The following is a 20,197-nucleotide window of genomic DNA, read 5'->3' on the forward strand; positions in this document are numbered from 1 at the left end:
ATTTTAATTAAATATGACCTTTTTTGTTGTATTCGAAGGCCTAAAACAATCAAAAAAAAGTATAGTAGGGCGGGGGAAGACGGGACACCTTTAGCACATAATATTGAAATATCCTGATCGCGTTTTAAACAATTAACAACGGTTTATGGTAGTCGTGAGGATACCGTTTTATAATTCTTTGAATGTTTTTCGTTTACTACCAAATAGGACGAGAAAAAAAAATAGAATGAAAAAGTGTCCCATCTTCTCCCGTCCTACTATATGTTTTATATTATATTGCATTGTCTTTCGTCTTTTAGCGTGAGTCATGTTTCGGTCAAGTAATAGGAAACCCGGATTCAGCAATTGCATGTAAACCTATTTATGTATTTGCGTACTTGCTATATACGTTATGTATTACGTGCGTCAATGACTCGGTACATGACCGATCGTTCGGTGAAGTCCTTTTGTTGGTCTTGTTTTGCTTCCTGTTTGTTGTAAATTAAACTCAATTTCCGTCCCACGCATGTACTACATAATATTTCCTAAGATAATGAACGTATATAACTTATTTATCCTCGCGGGGCGGGGTAACGACAGTCGTTATAACACGGGTGTTCTGTTTTATACACCTCGTGCCAGTTTACCAGTTACCACGTATGTAACTTATTTATCCTCGCGCGAAAGGGACAACATCAGCCGTTATAACTTGGTTGCTCTGTTTTATAAACTACGCTTACGAGTCAGATAAATTAATTAAAAATGTCCAAGAGAATGGAATTAGCAACAGAACGACAGTCGTAAAAAACATGCTATGGGGAAAAAACTAAGGGACACTGTCAAATAATGCCTTATGCTAAAACCCGGAATACATTACCATTGAACTCATATTGAATTGTGCGTAGACCTGACACACAGACGATAAGGTAACGCCGTGTGCCAGATAAATGTATTTTTAGAATCCATAAAACCAAGTCCATTTGGATCCATTTGCTTTCGCATTTCCTTTATATCAAACAAAGCTGTCACTTGACATTTACTTTGTTACGTTTTTCTGGAACCGAGTTTTACCTATGTTACCACGGTGGAAAAAGATCGATTTGAAATTCGTACAAACCGAGTTTTCTTTTTACTTTTAGTTTGTCTTTATCGTGTTATATTTTCGCGAATGTAATTTAAAATGACGTTTTAGAATCGAAGGGAGAAATATTATATCTGTTATTTAAACATGAAAATAAAAGAATACATTTAGAACAATGTGTATATTAAACTGGGGTGTTCCTCTTTATTTACTTTACTTGTATCGTGTTATATTTTTGAAAATTTAATTTAATATAGCAGGGCGAGGAAGGATAAGACACTTTCGTGCTATTTTCTCATCCCATTTGGTACAAAGAACATTCAAAGAATTACAAAACCGTATTCTCACGACTCCCATGGACCGTTGTTTTTGGGTTAAAACAGGATCGGGATATTTAAATTATGTGCTAAAGGTGTCCAATCTTCCCTGACATTACCATACAACCTTTTAAAATCAAAGAAATAAATAAAAAATGTTGACCAGAATTTATTAAACCGTGGTTTTAGTGACTGCGATCTTGTTATCAAAACAGTTGCCGCGCTACCCAAGCTTTTGGCTTCAACACCAACATATCTTCTTGCTGACGTAATCGTTTAGATTACAAGATGCGCCACGTCACTTTCAACATGGGTGGTGGCTTGAATTACGGCCCAAAGGCAATAATTCAGCGATTAAATAAGTTCTGAGTTTTGGATTTGGTTCAATAGCCACAGCCACGCTTTTATCTGACACTTTTACACAAGTAGTTTTCACCCGCAGCGTGTTTTAACTGTCGTTTTGCTGCTAATTCCCTTCTCTTCGTTGTTTTAATTAACACGATCTTCGTTACTGTATTTAAACAGATGAATAAAAACATTCGAAGAGGTAAATAAATTCATGTGACATTACAACTACATTTTCTGTAATTTTATTTTGTATTTAAAAAAGTTTAATCGCTACGTTACGCTCCAAAATACCAAGGAACTGTTACTACTATTGATTGAAGGCATATAAACTTATAACTGATAATCCTGTAGCAGTTTAGCTGGTGACCAGTGAAAATTTCTCAAAATGTTCCTTAGGTCTCACTTATACCCACTGTATATACTGTTTAAAAAGTCTGGCGATTGTGTTAAAAATTAGTTATAAAAAAGTCACCGGCCACCAGATAAATGAATACCCTCCTCATTAAGTGTGGCCGTGTTTTTAAAATAACTTATTAATATCACTTCTATAAAAAGCAATAAAAATTACACAATTTCAATACAGAGTTAAGGAATAAAGGGTAAAAATGAGAGGTTATAGATTATATGTGCAATGTACATGAGTTGTAAGGTACATATGTATATTCAAATTGTCACTTTTGTTTTTTGAGTTAAAAAGGTGCTTTAAAACTAACAGGCGTTCATTTTGAATGTCACTTTATAATGTTGGTTAGAACAGTATAATATGCAACACAACAATTTCAAAAGGTAAAAATTACAACTCTTTAGAAGCATTTAGTAGGGTGGGGTAAGATGGTCCAGGTTTTCCTTGCCTTTTTTCGTCCCATTTGGAAGTAAACAAAGAATATTTACAAAGCTTTATAGCGTATTCTCACGACTTGAAAAAAGCGTTGTTAATTGTTAAAAACGCGATTAGGAAATATGGGATATTCCGTAAGTTCTAACGGTATCCATCTTACCCCACAGTACTGTATGTTTAAAACAGTTAATGATAAAGAGTTGGAACTACTGGGTTGTCACGTGTTTCAGGCTATGCTCGGAATTCAGTCGGTTGCTATTTGTTGAAGACCTTTCCTCCATGGACTGCACATCATCAAGTCTCTTGCATTTGTTTAATTCAGATTGTGTAGATTGGAAGAACAGCTTGAACTGTATGGATGAATGGAACTTGTTTATTCTTATGTGTATAAAATATAATGTATATTCTGTATCTTATATACCTCGTACCTGCTTACAAGTTACCATGTAAATATGTTTATTTTAGAGCTCTTATAAAGGTACTTATTTATCCTTGCATGGCCGGGTAACGACTGTCGTTATAACACGGGTATTTTGTTTCATACACCTTGTGCCCGCTTATGAGTTACCAATACCACGTATGTAACTTTGTAGGTGATTTGTACTTTTCTGTATGACACTCAAAGAAAATTTATATCATTTGCCATAAATGCCACAATCCATAATGTTGTCACCAAAAGCTGGTTTCCTATTATAGCATATAAAGTTAATAACATTAAAATAAATAGTTAAAATACGGTTGCAATTCCAAAGATAAAATTCTAATAACTGAGAAAGCATGAGCCTACAATAAAGCATACATGCATGAATGCTACATATATTGGCATGCTATGATGAAGTAAAACGCCATTTTAAGAAAATGTTTCAAATTCTCAAACTTTGAACATGCCAGGATAGGTAAAATACCGTTTGAAAAAACATGAAAATGTTTGGGAATTCTTTAACTTCAAACATGCCATGATAGGTAAAATACAATTTAAAAAAATTGCCAAAACTTTTTTCATATATATTATAACATTATACTTATATATAAACGCGTGAATAAACAACTTTTATCTCCAAAACTTTCCCACCTTTCTGCATTCCTTACTGCACATAATGGAGTTGCTTCACTGCTTATTATTCCCTCATTTCGGCTTGCATTGTAAAGCCTTACTGAGCGAGTGTATGCTAGCATCTAGTGTGCATAAGACTGGGTTAAAGTTAAGTGAAACCCAAAGTTTCTGCAACTCAGTATGCATGTATGGTTTGTTTTGTGGTTTTTAAGTTTTAGTGGTTTTATGTGTGATGTTTTTTGTTTGTTGTTTTGTATGGTGTTTTGTATGTTGTTTAGTATGCTGTTTTTATGTATGGTGTTTTTGTGTGGTGCTTTTTGTATGTTGTTTTGTGTGTTGTTTTGTGTGGTGTTTTGTATGTCGTTTTGTTTGTTGTTTTGTATGGTGTTATTATATATGGTATTTTATGTATGGTGTTTTATGTAGTGTTTTTTTTAGGTATAGTGGTTTTTATGTGTGGTGTTTTTTGTGTGGGGTGTTTTGCTTCTTGTTTTGTATTTTGTTTTGTACAATGTTTTTATGGTATTTTGTATGGTGTTTTATGTAGTGGTTTTTATGTGTGGTGTTTATTTAGATGGTGTTTTTAATTATTTATATTGTTTATATGTGTGGTATGTCTGTATGGTATTTACAATTTAAGTATGCTATAAGATACGACATAAGATGCTACTACAGCAACACAACAATCCAATTTGGCTTGATTAGTGACAATAGTAAGGATTATCAATTATCAAAAAGATTTTTATCATCCAGCGATCCCAGCTTTTATATGTTGTCAAGTAATGAATTATCCAAATACCCAAAGCATGTTATTAATTTGATTAATTAGTTTATCATTAAAACTCCAACACAGCAATTGAGGTTTGAACATTTGCAATACAGGGTCTAATAACGGGGTCAAAGGAAATGGTTTCAATAAATACAGGTCCATGGAAAATAGAGCAAACCAGCTGCAACAATCAAATGTCTATCAATGTAACTTGGCCAGGAAGTAAGCAGCATGTAACTGAAGTATTGCCCATTATAAACTTCTCAACCATATAATATGCCCTATAAATACAGGAAATATCACCGCCAGTACAAGGGCACTTCTTCCTTATATGAAGTGAACTTTATGACATTTTATCGAATTGACATGAAAATTCATGTCTGCGACAAAATACTGACAATACAGCATAGAGAAAATGCCAAGGCACGCTTGTTTATAGAATGCACTTGTTCTTTAGGCTTATTGCATTTTCAGCGGCGCCAGAAAAACTCAATTAAGACGACTGACCCGACATTTTAAAGTCCAATTGAAAGCAAACAGATTTTACAACGGACTATAAATTTAACATAACAGCTATGTTGTTTACATAGAACCAAAGACACCACAAGCAACAAAAACAAAACACCTTGTTATTGTAACAGATTGATTCCAGAAGTAACTTGATTAAATGCTTAAAAATAACATTAAAATTAATGAAAAATACCTGGAGTCCACATTACAGATACCCGTACACCGAAAATAATTGTTAAAATTTAAAAACAGCAAGTTACAAACTAGTTAAGAATTAACATATTTTTAAAACATAAACCATCTTACTTCCGCATTTAAATATTGTATTTGCCTTGTGGTGGTAACTTCATTCAATCCAGCAAATTTAAACCATTTTAACTTAGTATTTCCACATTGTATGTTGTATGATATATCTCTGCATTCATTGCCATTCCATTTCCCACTTGAGCCTGTACACCATCTGTCCTCACATATAAATCTATCAGCACTTTATCTGCAATCAAACATCTCAGGATCCCTTAGTGTTGACTGCAATCTTTCAACTCCAACTATCCTATTGTAAATTGGTCTGCGCATACCAACTGTTCAATACATGCTTTGTTTCAACTCATGCCTTCTCCTAATGCAGTGCTATTGATAAATAAGCCTACTTAAGATCCAGCTCCTTTTAAATACAGCCCAATAATAAAGTTTAATAGACTTTGTTTAAACCCTATGACGATCCCTAATGTAGCGCTTTAGATAAATAAGCCTACTTAAGAATCCAGCTTGTTTTGAATACAGCCCAATAATAAGACATGGTCTAGTATCTTGTTCAATAGACTTTGTTTCAACCCTATGGTATTTCCTATGTAGCAATTTAGATAAATAAGCCCACTACTTGAATTCATCTGTTTAAAACACCCCGCATAAGTTTTAATAGCTCCTGAATGACTGCTTTTTTGACCTTATCGTGCTCATTAACCCCATGTTTTTAACCATATGTTATTTCCTAATACATCACTTGACAAGTTGGCCTAGTAGTTAAGAATTCATCATTTTAATACCACCTCATAAGTTAAAAAAATCGCTAATTTTTAGGGAATTTGAAATAACCCTCATAGGTTTTCAATACACATTTTTCAATTTTTCAAGAAATTAAACAATCTTGTTTGTTGACTGACAATATAAAGGCTCATGTTTTGAATTAATGAAGTGACATGCATAAAACATAAACGCCATGCAATAATAATGAGCAGCTTATTCATAGCTTAACATGCGTACAGAGAAACACATATGACACCACAACGGTCAATAATTAAATGCTAGCGCCGTGGCACAGCCAAAAAACATAAGTCCGGGGCTTTCAAAATGGTTTTACCACCTAGCCATTAGCCATGCAATATTAATAAGCATCCTTTTCACACCTTTATATGCGTACAGTTGTGCGACAAATATTAAATATACTTATCAGAAATAAGGTAAAAAAACACTTTAGGTAAAAAAACAGTTTGGGTTTTTTTAAAAAATTATGATTTTTTTGACTCCCGCAGCTATGCCAATTTTAACGCAATATTATAATAAGCATCTTATTTATAGATTTACATGCATATAGTGCAACACATACTGAAGTCTACTTACAGGTATTAATTGAAAAAAAATAATGTTTTTTTTTTAAATTAGATATATTTTTTTTAAGTATTCCCAAACTGTGCCACTAGTCATGCAATGTTAACATGCATCTTATTTACAGCTTTACATTCGTTGATTCTTATAGTTGTGCAACACATACGTAAGTCTACTTACAGTCATCAATGCTGTAACTGTACCAATGACTAACCCTCCAGCTACATCAGAAAATCTATGTTTGTAATCAGAGATTCTTGAACAACAGACCCATACAGCCCAAGCCACAATACCCGTTTGAATTAAGTGACGAACCAAACGTGTACGTTGGGAGCGTAAGCGGAATTCCAGGTACAACTAAGGATAAAAAAACTTTGGTTTAAAAATGAATAAAACTTATTTATCATTGTGTAAAAAAAGGCATCATCCATTTCTGCAACAGAAGCAATAAAAGAGTTGCAGAATACAGGGACAGATTCACAGAAATTATAAGGACTACCTTTAAGATTTGTTGTCAAACTTGAGTGGCATTTATAGCGAGTATGTAAACATTCGTTAGTTTATAAAACGGTTTCCATTAAACTTATAATCGTGAAATCAACCAATCAACGACAAAACACAGGAATGTTACAATGTATAAAATGAAGGAATGCGCCAATAGCTATTGACACATGCTCTATAACTTAACTATTCTATTTAAACACTTCATTACAATACCAAATGATATTACCCAATTTATGTAACTTGGCAGAAAAATTAAATACACAGGAATAAACGTATGTTTTGTATTTAAATACCTTATTACAACAACAACGGACTTACCAGCATAAACACTGCAACGTAAATAGAAAACGAAGCGTGGCCAGAAGGGAAAGACTTCCTACAAACACAAATACATGTTGTTGTTATACAAGAGCGGCAAATTCTCTTATGTCAGGAGTCATGACATTATGGTTCAAGTCATATTAATTGTGAATGAAGTCGCCTTTTAAAAATGCAAATTAGGCAGGGAAAGACACACATTCAAAGGAAAACCCTACTATTTTTTATCACCCTAGTTACACTTTAAAATGGGTTTAAGTTTTACCCTGCTGTTAGGTTTTACAAAGAAGCAGAGCCAAAGTATATTGCATTCACCGTATTAGTCAATGAGGTTCTCTATGTTTGACGACTATGAGTGTAACTATTTTAACAATGTCACCCCAGGTCCCTAGAGGTCAGATTACAGATTATGACTAAAATTTCCCATCTGGATCCTATTATATAGGTATAAAAATATAATACCTTGAATCTGACATTCTCTTCTTAAAATCAGATTGTGGAACAAGTGGGTGCGAGGTTCGGGTACAAACATAATTCTCTATATACACATGCTGGTTTGCGAGAGTACAAGTGACATTAGATTGACACATGTCAAGAAAATGTGGGCGAGGTCTCCCGATTGCATCTTTGCCGATGTCGGTAAGAAACTGGTTCACGCAAGCGCCAATAAAAAAGTAACCTGAGATAAATGAATGTAATCTATGTAATACCTCTTGAGTGGTGATTGATGGTATTAATATAAAGATGCAAAACAGATCGAAGTACCAATGAAAAAATAACTAGAAAAGAAAAAAAATAAATGAGGATCTCTGTGATTACCCGCTAAGTTACATATTTGGTAACTCGTAAGGTATGTATGGAACAGTGAGATTTAATAACAGAACATCCGTGTTATAACAAAAAATGCTTAATGCAAGAATAAATAAGATACATCTATTTAATAATAGCCTCCTTTGCAGCATACCACCATGATAAATCATAATATATATAATAGTTAAACTACATACCTATACTCCTATACACATTAACAACAATAGGATGAAAGACAGAAGTGTTTCCAGTCTTAGGTGATCTTCTATATAACAACAACTCCACTACACAAACCTTAATAACAAAAATATATATAAATTTAAACCTTAACTTAGAAATCATGGGCGATGACTTTGTTAAAGCAAAGTTACACTCATAGTTGTCAAACATAGGGAACCTCATTGAATAATGTGGTGAATGTAAAATACTTTGGCCCTGCTTGTTTGTATAGAATAGACAAATAACAGCAGAGTAAAATCTGTTCTAGAGTTTAAACTAAGATGCTAAAACATTTAATGTCTCAATTGTCACCATTGTTTTAAAATTTATGGTGACATGCCATTCCAGGCAATCAAAACATGATTGATGTCTATGTTTTTATTCTATGGTGGTAAGTTGATCAGTAAAGTTCTGCACCAAGACACAGCATAGGCCAATGGCACCTGAAATTCAAGTCATACAGTTGGCCCATTATCCCAACATCGTTTATGCACATTCTATTCTATATGGGTGAGATCCTACAGTGAGGCATGCCATGGTGCCTGGGATTTAGACCAGAATTGGTCCATTACCCCAACATTGTATATGCACATTCTAGTCTATATGGGTGAGCTCCTACAGTAAGGCATGCCATGGGACCTGAGATTTGGGCCAGAGTTGTCCCATTACCCCAACATTGTATATTTACATTCTATTCTATATGGGTGAGGTCTTACAGTGAGGTATGCTATGGCACCTGAGAACCAGAGTTAGGCCATTACTCAACACCTATGTTATAAATTATGCATTCAACTTACGGAAACTATATAAGCAATTGTGCCTGATACGAACAGTACAACTGATGATATTGAGCTGTTACGATAAGGATAACGAATGCTGTCATCGCTACAGAAGTAACCAAATCTATTCAGTGGAACGACATGCAGGAGATTGTACACCCACAATGGAATAACAACTGAAAAACAATTAAATATTGAATTTATTTACGGGGCTTTAAACCTGTACAATTATTTTATAAAATATAAAAACATATTATAATATTATGATTTGATTTCAGTCAAGAAATATGAAGCATGAAATGTAGGATTTATTGTTGTCGTAATAACAACTGAAATACAAGTAAATATTGAATTTAATAAGGTGGTTATAAACCTAAAACAATTATAAAAACATATTATATATATAATTCTTTTATAAAAACATATTATAATTTGATTTCATTCAATAAATATGAAGCATGAAATGTAGGATTTAAAATTTAGATGTGGGAAAAAGTCTTGCAAATAACAAGAACCACTGCTTAACGACAAAAATAATTTTTAACATGGATAATAACGCGACTAATATTTAATAACAGTAACTGTAGTGGGGTTTGTGTTAGTGAACAATGGGCAACGGAATTAAGGTTATGTAGACATCAAATATTGAATGAACGAGTTTGTTTCTTCTGTCACAAAGGTCAGGGTAATATACAAAATAATAAAGATGGAAAGTAAGGGTAAAACGAGAGTCGTTATAGCACGCTTATAAAAATAAAAGTACAAAATTTGTTTAATTAAAGTCTGTTAGTCTGTTAACAGTATAAAACACATTTTAAATTAAGACAGATTAAAGAAAAAATATTTAAATATTGCTATGACACATTTCAATTATTAAAATAAGACCAAATACTTACATATGAAAAAACAAATAAGATCATACACAACTTTTAAAACTTCCGTTTTAGTTGAAGCCATAGCAAATTTTTAGGACACAGTTAAAAAACTAAGTGCCCTTGCGTATAACACCTATATATGAAGAGAAACGTAAATAAATTCCTATGAAACTTTGCGAACGTAACGACTTTTCTTTACTGAATTAATAACGCTCTTACACATTCATTTAGAATGTGGAAATCTCCAATATTATTCATCTTATGAGTAATACATACACTACGTAACTGTAAAAGTGGTCGCACAAAATAAACACAAATTCGCTAATATATTCAATTGCCTTTTTCTTTTTTTACCATTATGACGCAACAGTGACAGTGAGTGGTAATATTTCGCGCTGTTCTAGAACACGAAAGGCGCCCAGTCAAACTTTAAAACAAATCTAAAGAATGGCATATGCGAAAAGTGCAACACAAATGTTGTGAGAACGTTTTACAAAACGTTGTGTGCTAAACTTTTGAACATGAAGTTAGTGTATAGAAATATAAACAAAGATTCGTCTGGTCAAATTACTTTAATTCCTGAAGATGGAGAAGACATGTGGCACGCTTATAATCTTGTTCAACCTGGAGATAGTTTACGTTCAACAACGTTAAGAAAAGTTCAATCAGAATCGAGCACTGGAAGTGTTGGTAGCAACAGAGTAAGGACAACTCTTACCATTGCTATTGAGTCAATTGATTTCGACTCCCAAGCATGTGTTTTGCATGTAAAAGGAAGAAATATACAGGAGAACCAATATGTCAAAATGGGGGCTTACCATACTCTAGATCTGGAGCCAAATAGGAAGTTTGTATTGGCGAAAAAATGCTGGGATACTGTGCATCTAGACCGGATAAATGTTGCTTGTGATCCAACACAGAACGCTGATGTGGCAGCAGTGGTAATGCAAGAGGGTCTTGCCCACGTCTGCTTGGTGCTATCGAGTATGACATTGGTCCGTGCCAAGATAGAAACACAAATCCCAAGGAAAAGAAGGGGGAATGCACAACAGCATGATAAAGGTGTGGAAAAATTTTTCGATTCAGTTATGCAAGCTATTATACGGCACATTAACTTTGAGGTTGTTAAATGTGTAATTCTGGCAAGTCCCGGTTTTGTTAAAGACCAGTTTCATGACTTCTTAATGTCCCAAGCGGTTAAAACTGATAACAGATTAATCATTGATAACAAGTCTAAGTTCATATGCGTGCACGCCTCATCTGGTTTCAAACACTCACTCAAAGAAGCATTGTTGGATCCTTCTGTTGCATCCAGGTTATCAGACACAAAAGCAACAGCAGAAATAAAGGCTTTGCAAGACTTTTACAAAACATTACAACACGAACCAGACAAAGCATGCTATGGGTTAAAACAAATCGAAAAAGCAAGTGCATCCGATGCCATTGATGTGCTCATGATTACAGACATGCTGTTACGATCACTTGATATTGCTTTGCGCACCAAACTTGTTAAAATCGTGGACCAGGTAAAGGATAGTGGTGGTGTCGTCAGGGTGTTCTCATCTATGCATGTAAGTGGGGAACAACTTGGCCAACTCACTGGTGTTGCTGGGATATTAAGGTTCGCTGTGCCAGGGATGAGCGATTCTGAGGACTCTTCGTCAGAAGAGGATTGAAATATCTTCTCTTTATAACAAAGGCATCAAGTTTTATGAATTTTAGAAACATCCAGGGTGACATTGTTAAAATGGAGTTACACTTATAGTTGTCAAACATAAAGAACCTCATTGATTAATGTGGTGAATGCAATATACTTTTGCTCTGCTTGTTTGTATAGACACCTAACAGCAGGGTAAAATCTGTTTTTGGTATAAAACCAATGTGCTAATTGTTCAAGAAACCCCTAACTTTACCATGCCTTAGCCACACCAAACCTTTGATAGCTTTTTCCTTTAGCAGTTAGTAAAATAGAAATATTTTCTTATATAGGTATAAGATTGAATTGCATGAGTTCCATGTTTATTTGTTGGTACAATTTTTGTACATACAATGGCTCTGCATGTTATGTAGTATTTATACTGAAATCTTTATCTACTGTAAGTGACATCTAAGATCTGTGACCTTTATTTTTGGTGTTTATGTGATATTTATTGAATATGCTTGAAAACACAGGTTTCCAAGACAATCTAGGCTTGTTAGAAGAATTGGTGAAATGAGATAAAATATGTTTAATTGTTGTGATTTGGAACATTTGTTGTCATTCAACAGAATACCAACTTTACAGGGAACAATCAATGTGTAATTAAAACAACAACGACAGCAATATGCTTCTATGCTATATGGGTGAGGAAGGTCCTTATCAAAAGGAACCTAGGATTTAGACCAGAATTGGGTCATTACCCCAACACCCAGGCTAATTATATAAGTGAAATTAGTAAAAAATGCTTCGCTTTAGTGAATAATCAAAACAATATGTTTTCTTTACGGGTAATAAAAATAATCACTTATTGCACAAACAGAAAAAAAACTTATGCCGAACAATTAGATTGTTATTGAACACAGAATTATGAAGGATCACCAGTAACCCCCTGTGTTACATTAATTAAAGCAGATTCAGCTTGAACAATTGTTTTTACACGGTTTGTCTCTTGTTCCGCGTTACGCTGTAATCGTTCCAACCGGTCATGGACATTTTGAATTATATTGTTAATAAGTGTAACTCGTCGCTTTGAGTTTATAAGGCGACGAATATAAGGGTCAAAGTTCACATTCACAGGCTGCTCTTCACTGATTCGCTGAAGATCGGATGAAACTTCTTCTATTTTAACTCTCAGCTCCAACTGAAAAAATTAAAATCAGTTTTGCTTCAACCTAGTGGTCCCTAATTTGTTGTCTATATTATCAGCCATACAGAAAAAACTGTAAATAAAATGCCATGCGTCGTAACTTGTAAACAGGCAAAATGACGCATGAAACAGAACATATGGGTATGGGTTATAATAACGACTGTTGTTGCCCCACCACAGAAAGATAAAAAAGTTTTATTTATTCAAGTTACATTGTCAAGGTAAGTTGCAGATTTGTAAATTAAGCATGAACCTAAAATTATACATATACTTTAATTATTTTAAATACTTAGTACTAAATCTATAGTTTATAAAGTATGTTCCAACACACCTGGGACTTTCTTACTGCTTCAACCTGATTATCAATTCTTTGCACAACTGGTTTTATTACTCCACAAATCCCATTCGCAGTTTCATTGCCATCTGTAGTGGTGTGGTCAGTATTAGAGTCAGCCATCTACAATTAATGGAATAAATATCCCATGTTATTACGAATAAATTGACTAAATATTATGGTAGATGGGAAACCTTTATATGAATTGTTCCAAACAATATGATCATTTTACAAATGGGGATTCAAAATTGTACTAAACTTTTATCACAAACAAGTTCATTAACGCACGATTATAAATTCCATGTTAAAATTACTCGACTGTATTTTTTTAATTTTAGTTTTTTATGGTTGCATGCGAATTGCACCATCTAATCGTATAACTTCTCCATTAAGCATTTGGTTCTCAATGATAGTTTGCACAAGCTGAGCATATTCATCTGGATGGCCAAGTCTTTGTGGGAACGGAGCTTGTTTTCCGAGCTCATTTTTAACTTTTTCTGGAAGAGATCCCAAAAGTGGGGTCTCGAACAATCCTGGCGCAATCGTCATGACACGGATTGAACACACAGATAAATCTCGTGCAATTGGTAAAGTCATGCCCACGATTGCCCCCTTGCTTGCACTGTATGCAGCTTGACCGATTTGCCCCTCATATGCTGCCACACTTGCTGTATTAATGATCACGCCTTTTTCTTGCCTTTCGGAAATATCATTCTGATTCATCATTTGCGCAGACAAGCGAATGACATTAAAGGTTCCGCACACATTAACATCCAACACTCTTTCAAACTGGTCCAGCGGGTGTAGCTTCTTCTTATGCATATTATATGTCCTTACAGCAATACCAATACCAGCACAGTTAACCGTTACATCCAGTTTTCCAAACTTTGACTTAGCAACATCCAACGCAGCAGAAACATCCTCTGTTGAAGTTACATCACCTGGGCAAAACACGCAGTTGTTTTCGCCAAGTTCTTTGGCAACTTTTTCCCCATCTGATGACGGCAGATCGAACATAACAACGCGACTACCATTCCTGACCAATCGTTCCACTGTAGCTCTTCCCAAGCCCGATGCACCACCAGTAACAAGACTAACTAAACCACCTACAGCTCGACTAACCATTTTGAATGTTGCACAGGTTTTTATCTGTTTATAAAAAAATAGAAAATTTAGTGTTGGGCACTGTGGCTAAGTGCTTAGGTGCTTTCGTCGTACTGACAGTCCAGACCCTTGACCATTCTTTCTTACTGAAGGATACCGGGTTTAACACTCATACCAATAAGACATGTGACCTTGGACAAGATAGCTAGCAAACATTGCCCCAACCCACTGATAGGCCTGTAACATCCTGGGTGTCAAGGTAACGCGGTAACTGTGGGCGTGTAACAATGTAGGACGTGGACATCACCCACATCAAACATCACTAAAAATATATATTTAACCAAAAGAAAAGAAAAACCCAAAACCAAAAGAAAAACCCCAAACCCAAAATGTATTTAAAAACACGAATAAGTATACAAACCGTTTTATTCCCTTCTTACGAGAGCTAAATGAAGTGCGACCTGCTCAGAGACGAAGCCTGCAAAAGTAAACACACGCTAAGTATAGATCACGTGACCCACCTTTCTATACTAAAATTATTTCTTTGTAAATGCAAAAAAATATTAATGAGTTAACATTACATAAAAATATTCTCTACAAGTTACGCAGTTTCACCCTTTTTAACCAAGTTACATATTTTACTCCCCAATCAAGTTTTGTAACAGGGTACCATAAATACCAACTGAAAAATTCCCGGCAAAAGAAATTGTTTTTAAAACCAAGAAGTTGCAGAAAAAATTATTTATGTCAATTGTGCAAGTTATTTGTTACGTATTTTTGTAGTTATTTCTTTATTTAGTGAAGAATAATATTTAGGATAAGTGAAGAATACTTCTTAAACAACTAAACAAACTACCTCACCTATACCGTTACGTTTTTTTTCATTTACACCAATTTATTTATACATGGGACTATACAAAGAAGACGGAAAAAATTTTCCGCTAGAGGCGGTAATTATTAAATTAAAAAATACGGAAAAACGAACAAAACAGCACTACAAAGTGTTAATAAGTGTAAAACAAATTAATTAAATAATAAAAATACCTTTCTAAATACAATAAAACACTTAGTAAAAACATATTTCCCACATTAGGTCGGTTATAAACGCTCTTTCGTTGAGGTGACTGTCGTCGAGTTTGTGGTGTAACGGTTTGCGTACGGATCGTTAACTCTCTTTGTTTCATTTTTACCGGGTTCGAGTCCCGCACAGTGGAATACCTTTTTTATATTTTTTTTCAAGTTTTTTTTGTTTGACGAGTTTGGGGTTAGGAGTTGGAAGTTAGGGGTTGGGGGTTAGGGGTTTGGGGCTAGGGGTTAGGGGTTAGTGTTAGGGGTTAGTGTTAGGGGTTAGTGTTAGGGGTTAGTGTTAGTGGTTAGTGTTAGGGGTTAGGGGTTAGAGGTTAGTGTTAGGGGTTAGGGGTTTATATCTTATGTGTATAAACCGTGAAACTAACTGCTCCCCATAAAATGGAGAAACGAATTTGTCATCGCCTCCTAGCGGAAAATTTTTTCCGTCTTCTCTGTATAGCTCCATGTTTTATTTATATTTCAAACATTTCTTAATCATCATGTTTGTTTTGTTTTTATAGAACGCTAACTTAAGCCCGTGGTACATGCTGTATTTACCATGGATTCCCAACCAACTACAAGTGATATTGAGTCATTGTTTACCCAACTTGAAACTGAGGAAGGAAAAGACCATCAAGATGTCATTAAAAAACTTCAAGCAATCAGACTTTGGCAGCTGATGCAACAAGAAGAACTGAAGCAGCAACAGCAGTCTCAGTTGGCAATCCTTAAATCGCAAACAATTACGTCTATTAGTGATGATACTGATGAAGAGGAGAAGGATGATCCTGAGGAGACAAGTGATAGAGAAGATGTGGAAATTGATCATGAAGATGTTTTAGCGATTCCCATAAGATACGACTCGCCTGTTGATGGTGGTCGCGGAGATAATTCCCAATGTGATGTAGAAGCTGGTCAATTTTTGGATAAATCTTCATGTGATAATCCCACTGATGAAGGATCTAATGATGGGGATGATAATGACGACGTGTTCGATGACCAAGTTGAAGTCAGCTTCGAAAACACATCGAAAAACCCTAGTAGTTTTGACGACATACCTTTAAAAAGTAAAGGAGCGACGTTTGAAGAAATTCTGGAGAAAGAACTTCAGCAAAACGGGAAGACGGAAGTTCCTAAAGAAAAGAAGAACATCTCTTCTACCCCTAAAGTTTCCAAAAGAACGTTCCTTCGAAAAGGCCAAGGAATAGCGAGGTTTAAAGGCCCACCACCTAAACCAAAAGCTAGAACAAAAATACAAACTGAGCAAAAGCAGGAACAAGTTCAACACAGAAGTAAAACTCCTACAGTCGAGTTTTTTGAAAATAAAAACACGGCAAATGAATTTTCTCAAAATACTATGGTACCATCAAAAGATAATAATGCTGTTAAAATACATGAAGCTAAAACTATGACACAGCAGCCTATCCAGCCAGAAAGACAAGTTGTGCGTAAAACATCCCGTATGACACGAAAAGAACCAATTAAAGAGTTGCGTCTAAAACCAGTGGTTGAGTTTCAATCTCCGCTTATATCTCGTGAAAATAGCTTGCAAAACCTTTATAGTCCAACTTGTGGTAGTCCCGAACCTTTGTTACCAAACTTGCAGGAATCAGCTTGGTCAGATGTTGAAGACTCGGTACTTTTAGTAGGAGAGGAGCCAGCTCAGCATGGCATGGATTTTAATAAAACATCCAATGAAACATTTGAGCAAATAGAGAAGTATTGTAATGAAAATTACGCCCATGTTAACAACATACAGAGCTTAGACAATGAGTCAATTTCCTGCCCAACTGTATTGGAGCACCAGAAGCCAGCACCCCCACCTAATAGATTAATGCAAAAGTTGTTCCCGAGCTTAAAACAGGATCCAAAAATGAAACCAGTGTCACCACCCCAAGCTATTGAGAGAAGTAGCATGCTCTGCAGCAGAAATGAGGAAAACGGGATTCCTGTAGATGAGTCTGTACAATCTACATTACTGAAGAAAAAGCTTGAAGAAATGGAACTGGAAATAAAAAGGTTTCAAACAGAATCGTCAAAGTTGTCTTTTTTGAGAGAAAAAGAAGCAAAGCAGTTGGAAGTGAAAAGGAAAGAAGTGGAAATGATTGAGCAGCGTTTTAAAGAACAATCTGAACAATTTGAAGATTTTCGTAAGTCTGAGATGAAAAAACTGAAAAGAGAAAGAAAGATGTTGGACGAACATTCAGCTGTTTTGAAAGATCTTCCCAGCAAGCAATCTCGGGATCAAATTGCAGACCTGGAGAAAGAAATTCTGACTCTGCAGGAAGAAATGAAGATCAAGGAGCAGAGGTTGGGGGCTGTTAACAGTAGACTGCGGTGCCAATTGGATGTTGCTGTAAAAGAAAATAAAACACTTTGTGAAAAAGTTAAAAATCTGGAAGAAACTGTTGAAAAATACGAGAAGCAAAATAATTCAAGAAAAAATAAAAAAGCGAATACGGTTTGGAAAGCTATAAATGATATAGTTGACGAATCAGATTCTAAGTTAGATAAATCTGATCAAGAGAATTTCCAGCCAAGTGTGTTGCATTCTGGTGCGCAGGAGAAATCCCCTGTTGGTGTGTTTAAGGAGATATTAATGGATAGAAATGATAATGTGCTGGTAGAAGGAGTGGCGGATGAAATACACAGAGGAAATGCTGGGGAAGGAAAGAAAATAGAAAGAAGGTTAAAAGATGGCACACAAGAAATCACTTTTCAAAAAGGAACGCAGAAAATAATATCACCAGAAAATGGCTCTGTGCAGATCAAGTTTACAAACGGAGACGTCAAAACAACTTTTCCAGATGGAACAGTAACTTATTTATACATAGCTTCGGGTACTAAACATACAACACACCCTAATGGACTGCAGATAATAGAGTTCAATAACAACCAAGTGGAAAGGCATTTTCCTGATGGTTCGAAACACGTATCTTTTGAGGATGGTTCAAGTAAGATGGTTAAACTTGATGGAACGGAAGAAACGATATTTCCTGATGGAACTGTGATGTTAGTGAAGGAGAATGGGGAGAAGATAGTTGAATATATGAATGGGCAGAAGGAGGTCCATACGCCATTGTATAAACGCCGAACATACCCAGACGGGACGTGCAAGACTGTTTATTCAGATGGAAGGCAAGAGACAAAATACTCCTCTGGTCGAGTGAGAGTAAAAGATTCTAATGGAACAATTGTAGTTGATACCATGGGCCCTACTGCTGTAGCTTCTTTATAGCAAATTGCATTTTTGTCATAGTATTTTACAATTTTTCACTATTTTTACATGCTAACGTTTATGTTTATTAAGATTAAAAATTTAAAACCCAATGCTATGGTTTTTTTTGCAGTTGATTCTTATAGCATGTTGCATTTTGTTGTAATATACTTATTAGCCTAATAGCTTAAACATGCAAACATTTATGTTTTACTGTAAGTTTAAAAACAACCTTGTTAATATTTGCTGCTGGATTAAGGTCTTGAATAAATCTTATTTTGTTTCTTTATTGCGTTTGTATACATTCCAACTAGGTGTTTATATATTTAACATAAGTTTATAATTTATTGTTTATTTTTTTATCTACTGTGTGCGTATGTGATTGGTACATTTGTAAATCTGTTGTGTCAATGGATTAAATGAACTTATATATATGCTTATATGTGGTAAGTTTAAGTTTCAGGGGAGACAGGGATAGTTTAAAGACGCAATCTTATTAAACAAATCTAACATTCATTCATTCAACTTCTTGGTTGTAATGTTTACTGATTAATGCAGTGCAGAAAATTCCAGGGCAAGCTTGCCCACCCAGCCACCCCGGGTTTGGCGCCTATAGGTAATTATTCAGGAAAATCTTTGCAATGTCAATGCAACAACATAATAAACACACAATGTTTATGTCATGTAAAAGGTGTTACCCGAGTTTAAATAGTCTAGTTATAAATTTCCGAAGACAAAGTTTTTTAACTTTTTTGGCGAGTTAACCAAAACACATATTGCGGAAACTGTCGCCTCCTGGTTTTCCGGCCGAAACGACTATTAGTAACAACGTGTGTTTTGTATTTTCGTTTTTTCGTGAAATTTTAACCAAAAATACTGCTTATACAGCTGTAATTTGCATTAAAACTTAGTAAATATTGTGTATTTTAGGTTTATAAGTCTGACTGTACTGTGGAGTAAGTACAGAGTAAAAATGGCGCAGTTTGATCTTACATCTAAAGTAGGATGTTACCTTGATCGTCATTTAGTTTTCCCTTTGCTTGAATTTCTCTCGGAACGAGACATTTTCGATGAGCGGGACCTACATAAAGGGAAGCTTGAGTTACTTAGTAACACCAACATGGTGGACTTTGCTATGGATGTACACAAGACATTATACCCAGGAGAGGTAATGTATTTTCTGTTTACCTAAAAAAGTCACAAAAATAATTCCTACCACATCTTTATACACACAGTTTTTTAAAATTGTACCTTAGTGTGTTTTACTTAGATACAATCCAACATGAACTAAGTTATACTGTATTGTCACACTTTTTGAGACTTTTAACTTCAGTATAGTTTTTACCCATAGCGCTAATAGCTTGTTTATTTGCTGCTAATTTTGTTTTTCATGTTAGTTTTAAGAATTTTATTTTTGCTGTCGAAATCGTAGTTTAGATTTAAAGTTAACTTTTTGGACAGAGAATATTTTTTGAACTTTTTTGTGCGGATTAAAAAAATCCAGGATAGGCCTGCCAACCCTGCAACCCCAGGTTTGGCGCTTATGGTTATTTAGCATTTCTAACAACCATTTTCACAGGAAATCCCTTCAAGCCTTCGAGACAAAAGAAACAACGTTGTCA

General features: G+C 34.9%; 5 protein-coding genes across 6 annotated transcripts in view; 2 read left to right on the forward strand and 3 right to left on the reverse strand.

Annotated features, from left to right (window-relative positions):
• Positions 1 to 1,951: 1,951 nt before the first annotated feature.
• LOC100177985 (phospholipid phosphatase 1) lies at positions 1,952 to 10,192 on the reverse strand. Of its 2 annotated transcripts, XM_018812943.2 has the most exons (8): positions 10,028 to 10,192; positions 9,150 to 9,307; positions 8,331 to 8,427; positions 7,786 to 8,002; positions 7,324 to 7,381; positions 6,682 to 6,858; positions 3,636 to 3,739; positions 1,952 to 2,913 (listed from the first exon to the last, which is right to left on the reverse strand). In XM_018812943.2, the coding sequence occupies exons 1-8, from the start codon at positions 10,086 to 10,088 to the stop codon at positions 2,877 to 2,879; spliced, it is 909 nt and encodes a 302-aa protein (XP_018668488.1). In that variant the 5' UTR covers positions 10,089 to 10,192; the 3' UTR covers positions 1,952 to 2,876. The 2 variants fall into 2 exon arrangements, with proteins under 2 accessions (XP_018668488.1, XP_002129744.1); XM_002129708.5 differs by lacking the exon at positions 3,636 to 3,739.
• A 184-nt stretch (positions 10,193 to 10,376) lies between these two features.
• Positions 10,377 to 12,297, forward strand: LOC104265927 (protein pelota homolog). The gene has a single exon (XM_009861094.3). The coding sequence runs from the start codon at positions 10,528 to 10,530 to the stop codon at positions 11,680 to 11,682; it is 1,155 nt and encodes a 384-aa protein (XP_009859396.1). The 5' UTR covers positions 10,377 to 10,527; the 3' UTR covers positions 11,683 to 12,297.
• LOC100176356 (SNARE-associated protein Snapin-like) lies at positions 12,239 to 13,336 on the reverse strand. Its single transcript, XM_002124012.5, has 2 exons — positions 13,184 to 13,336; positions 12,239 to 12,846 (listed from the first exon to the last, which is right to left on the reverse strand). The coding sequence occupies exons 1-2, from the start codon at positions 13,307 to 13,309 to the stop codon at positions 12,571 to 12,573; spliced, it is 402 nt and encodes a 133-aa protein (XP_002124048.1). The 5' UTR covers positions 13,310 to 13,336; the 3' UTR covers positions 12,239 to 12,570.
• On the reverse strand, positions 13,309 to 14,824 carry LOC100180343 (3-hydroxyacyl-CoA dehydrogenase type-2-like). The gene is made up of 2 exons (XM_002129719.4): positions 14,712 to 14,824; positions 13,309 to 14,335 (listed from the first exon to the last, which is right to left on the reverse strand). Exon 2 carries the CDS (start codon positions 14,309 to 14,311, stop codon positions 13,529 to 13,531), a length of 783 nt encoding a protein of 260 aa, XP_002129755.1. The 5' UTR covers positions 14,312 to 14,335; positions 14,712 to 14,824; the 3' UTR covers positions 13,309 to 13,528.
• A 1,034-nt stretch (positions 14,825 to 15,858) lies between these two features.
• LOC100178680 (centromere protein J-like) overlaps positions 15,859 to 20,197 on the forward strand; it is a 4,770-nt gene continuing 431 nt past the window's right edge. Inside the window, exon 1 of the mRNA XM_002123944.4 lies at positions 15,859 to 18,496. Within this exon, the coding sequence (XP_002123980.1) occupies positions 15,918 to 18,496 (2,579 nt within the window). The 5' untranslated portion in view covers positions 15,859 to 15,917. The remainder of the gene's footprint in view (positions 18,497 to 20,197) is intronic.

Source organism: Ciona intestinalis, chromosome 8 (assembly GCF_000224145.3).
Source record: "Ciona intestinalis chromosome 8, KH, whole genome shotgun sequence".
Taxonomy (NCBI): domain Eukaryota; kingdom Metazoa; phylum Chordata; class Ascidiacea; order Phlebobranchia; family Cionidae; genus Ciona; species Ciona intestinalis.

Excerpts from the sequence above, each read along its gene's own strand:
- LOC100177985 (XM_002129708.5), bottom strand. The coding sequence starts at position 10,088 with ATGGCTTCAACTAAAACGGAAGTTTTAAAAGTTGTGTATGATCTTATT. Across the intron at positions 8,428-9,149 it reads CAATTGCTTATATAGTTTCC|GTTTGTGTAGTGGAGTTGTT; the intron begins GTAAGTTGAATG and ends TTTGTTATTAAG. Across the intron at positions 2,914-6,681 it reads CAGTTACAGCATTGATGACT|TTCAAGCTGTTCTTCCAATC; the intron begins GTAAGTAGACTT and ends TCATCCATACAG.
- LOC100180343 (XM_002129719.4), bottom strand. The coding sequence starts at position 14,311 with ATGGTTAGTCGAGCTGTAGGTGGTTTAGTTAGTCTTGTTACTGGTGGT.
- LOC104265927 (XM_009861094.3), top strand. The coding sequence starts at position 10,528 with ATGAAGTTAGTGTATAGAAATATAAACAAAGATTCGTCTGGTCAAATT.
- LOC100176356 (XM_002124012.5), bottom strand. The coding sequence starts at position 13,309 with ATGGCTGACTCTAATACTGACCACACCACTACAGATGGCAATGAAACT. Across the intron at positions 12,847-13,183 it reads AAGCAGTAAGAAAGTCCCAG|TTGGAGCTGAGAGTTAAAAT; the intron begins GTGTGTTGGAAC and ends TAATTTTTTCAG.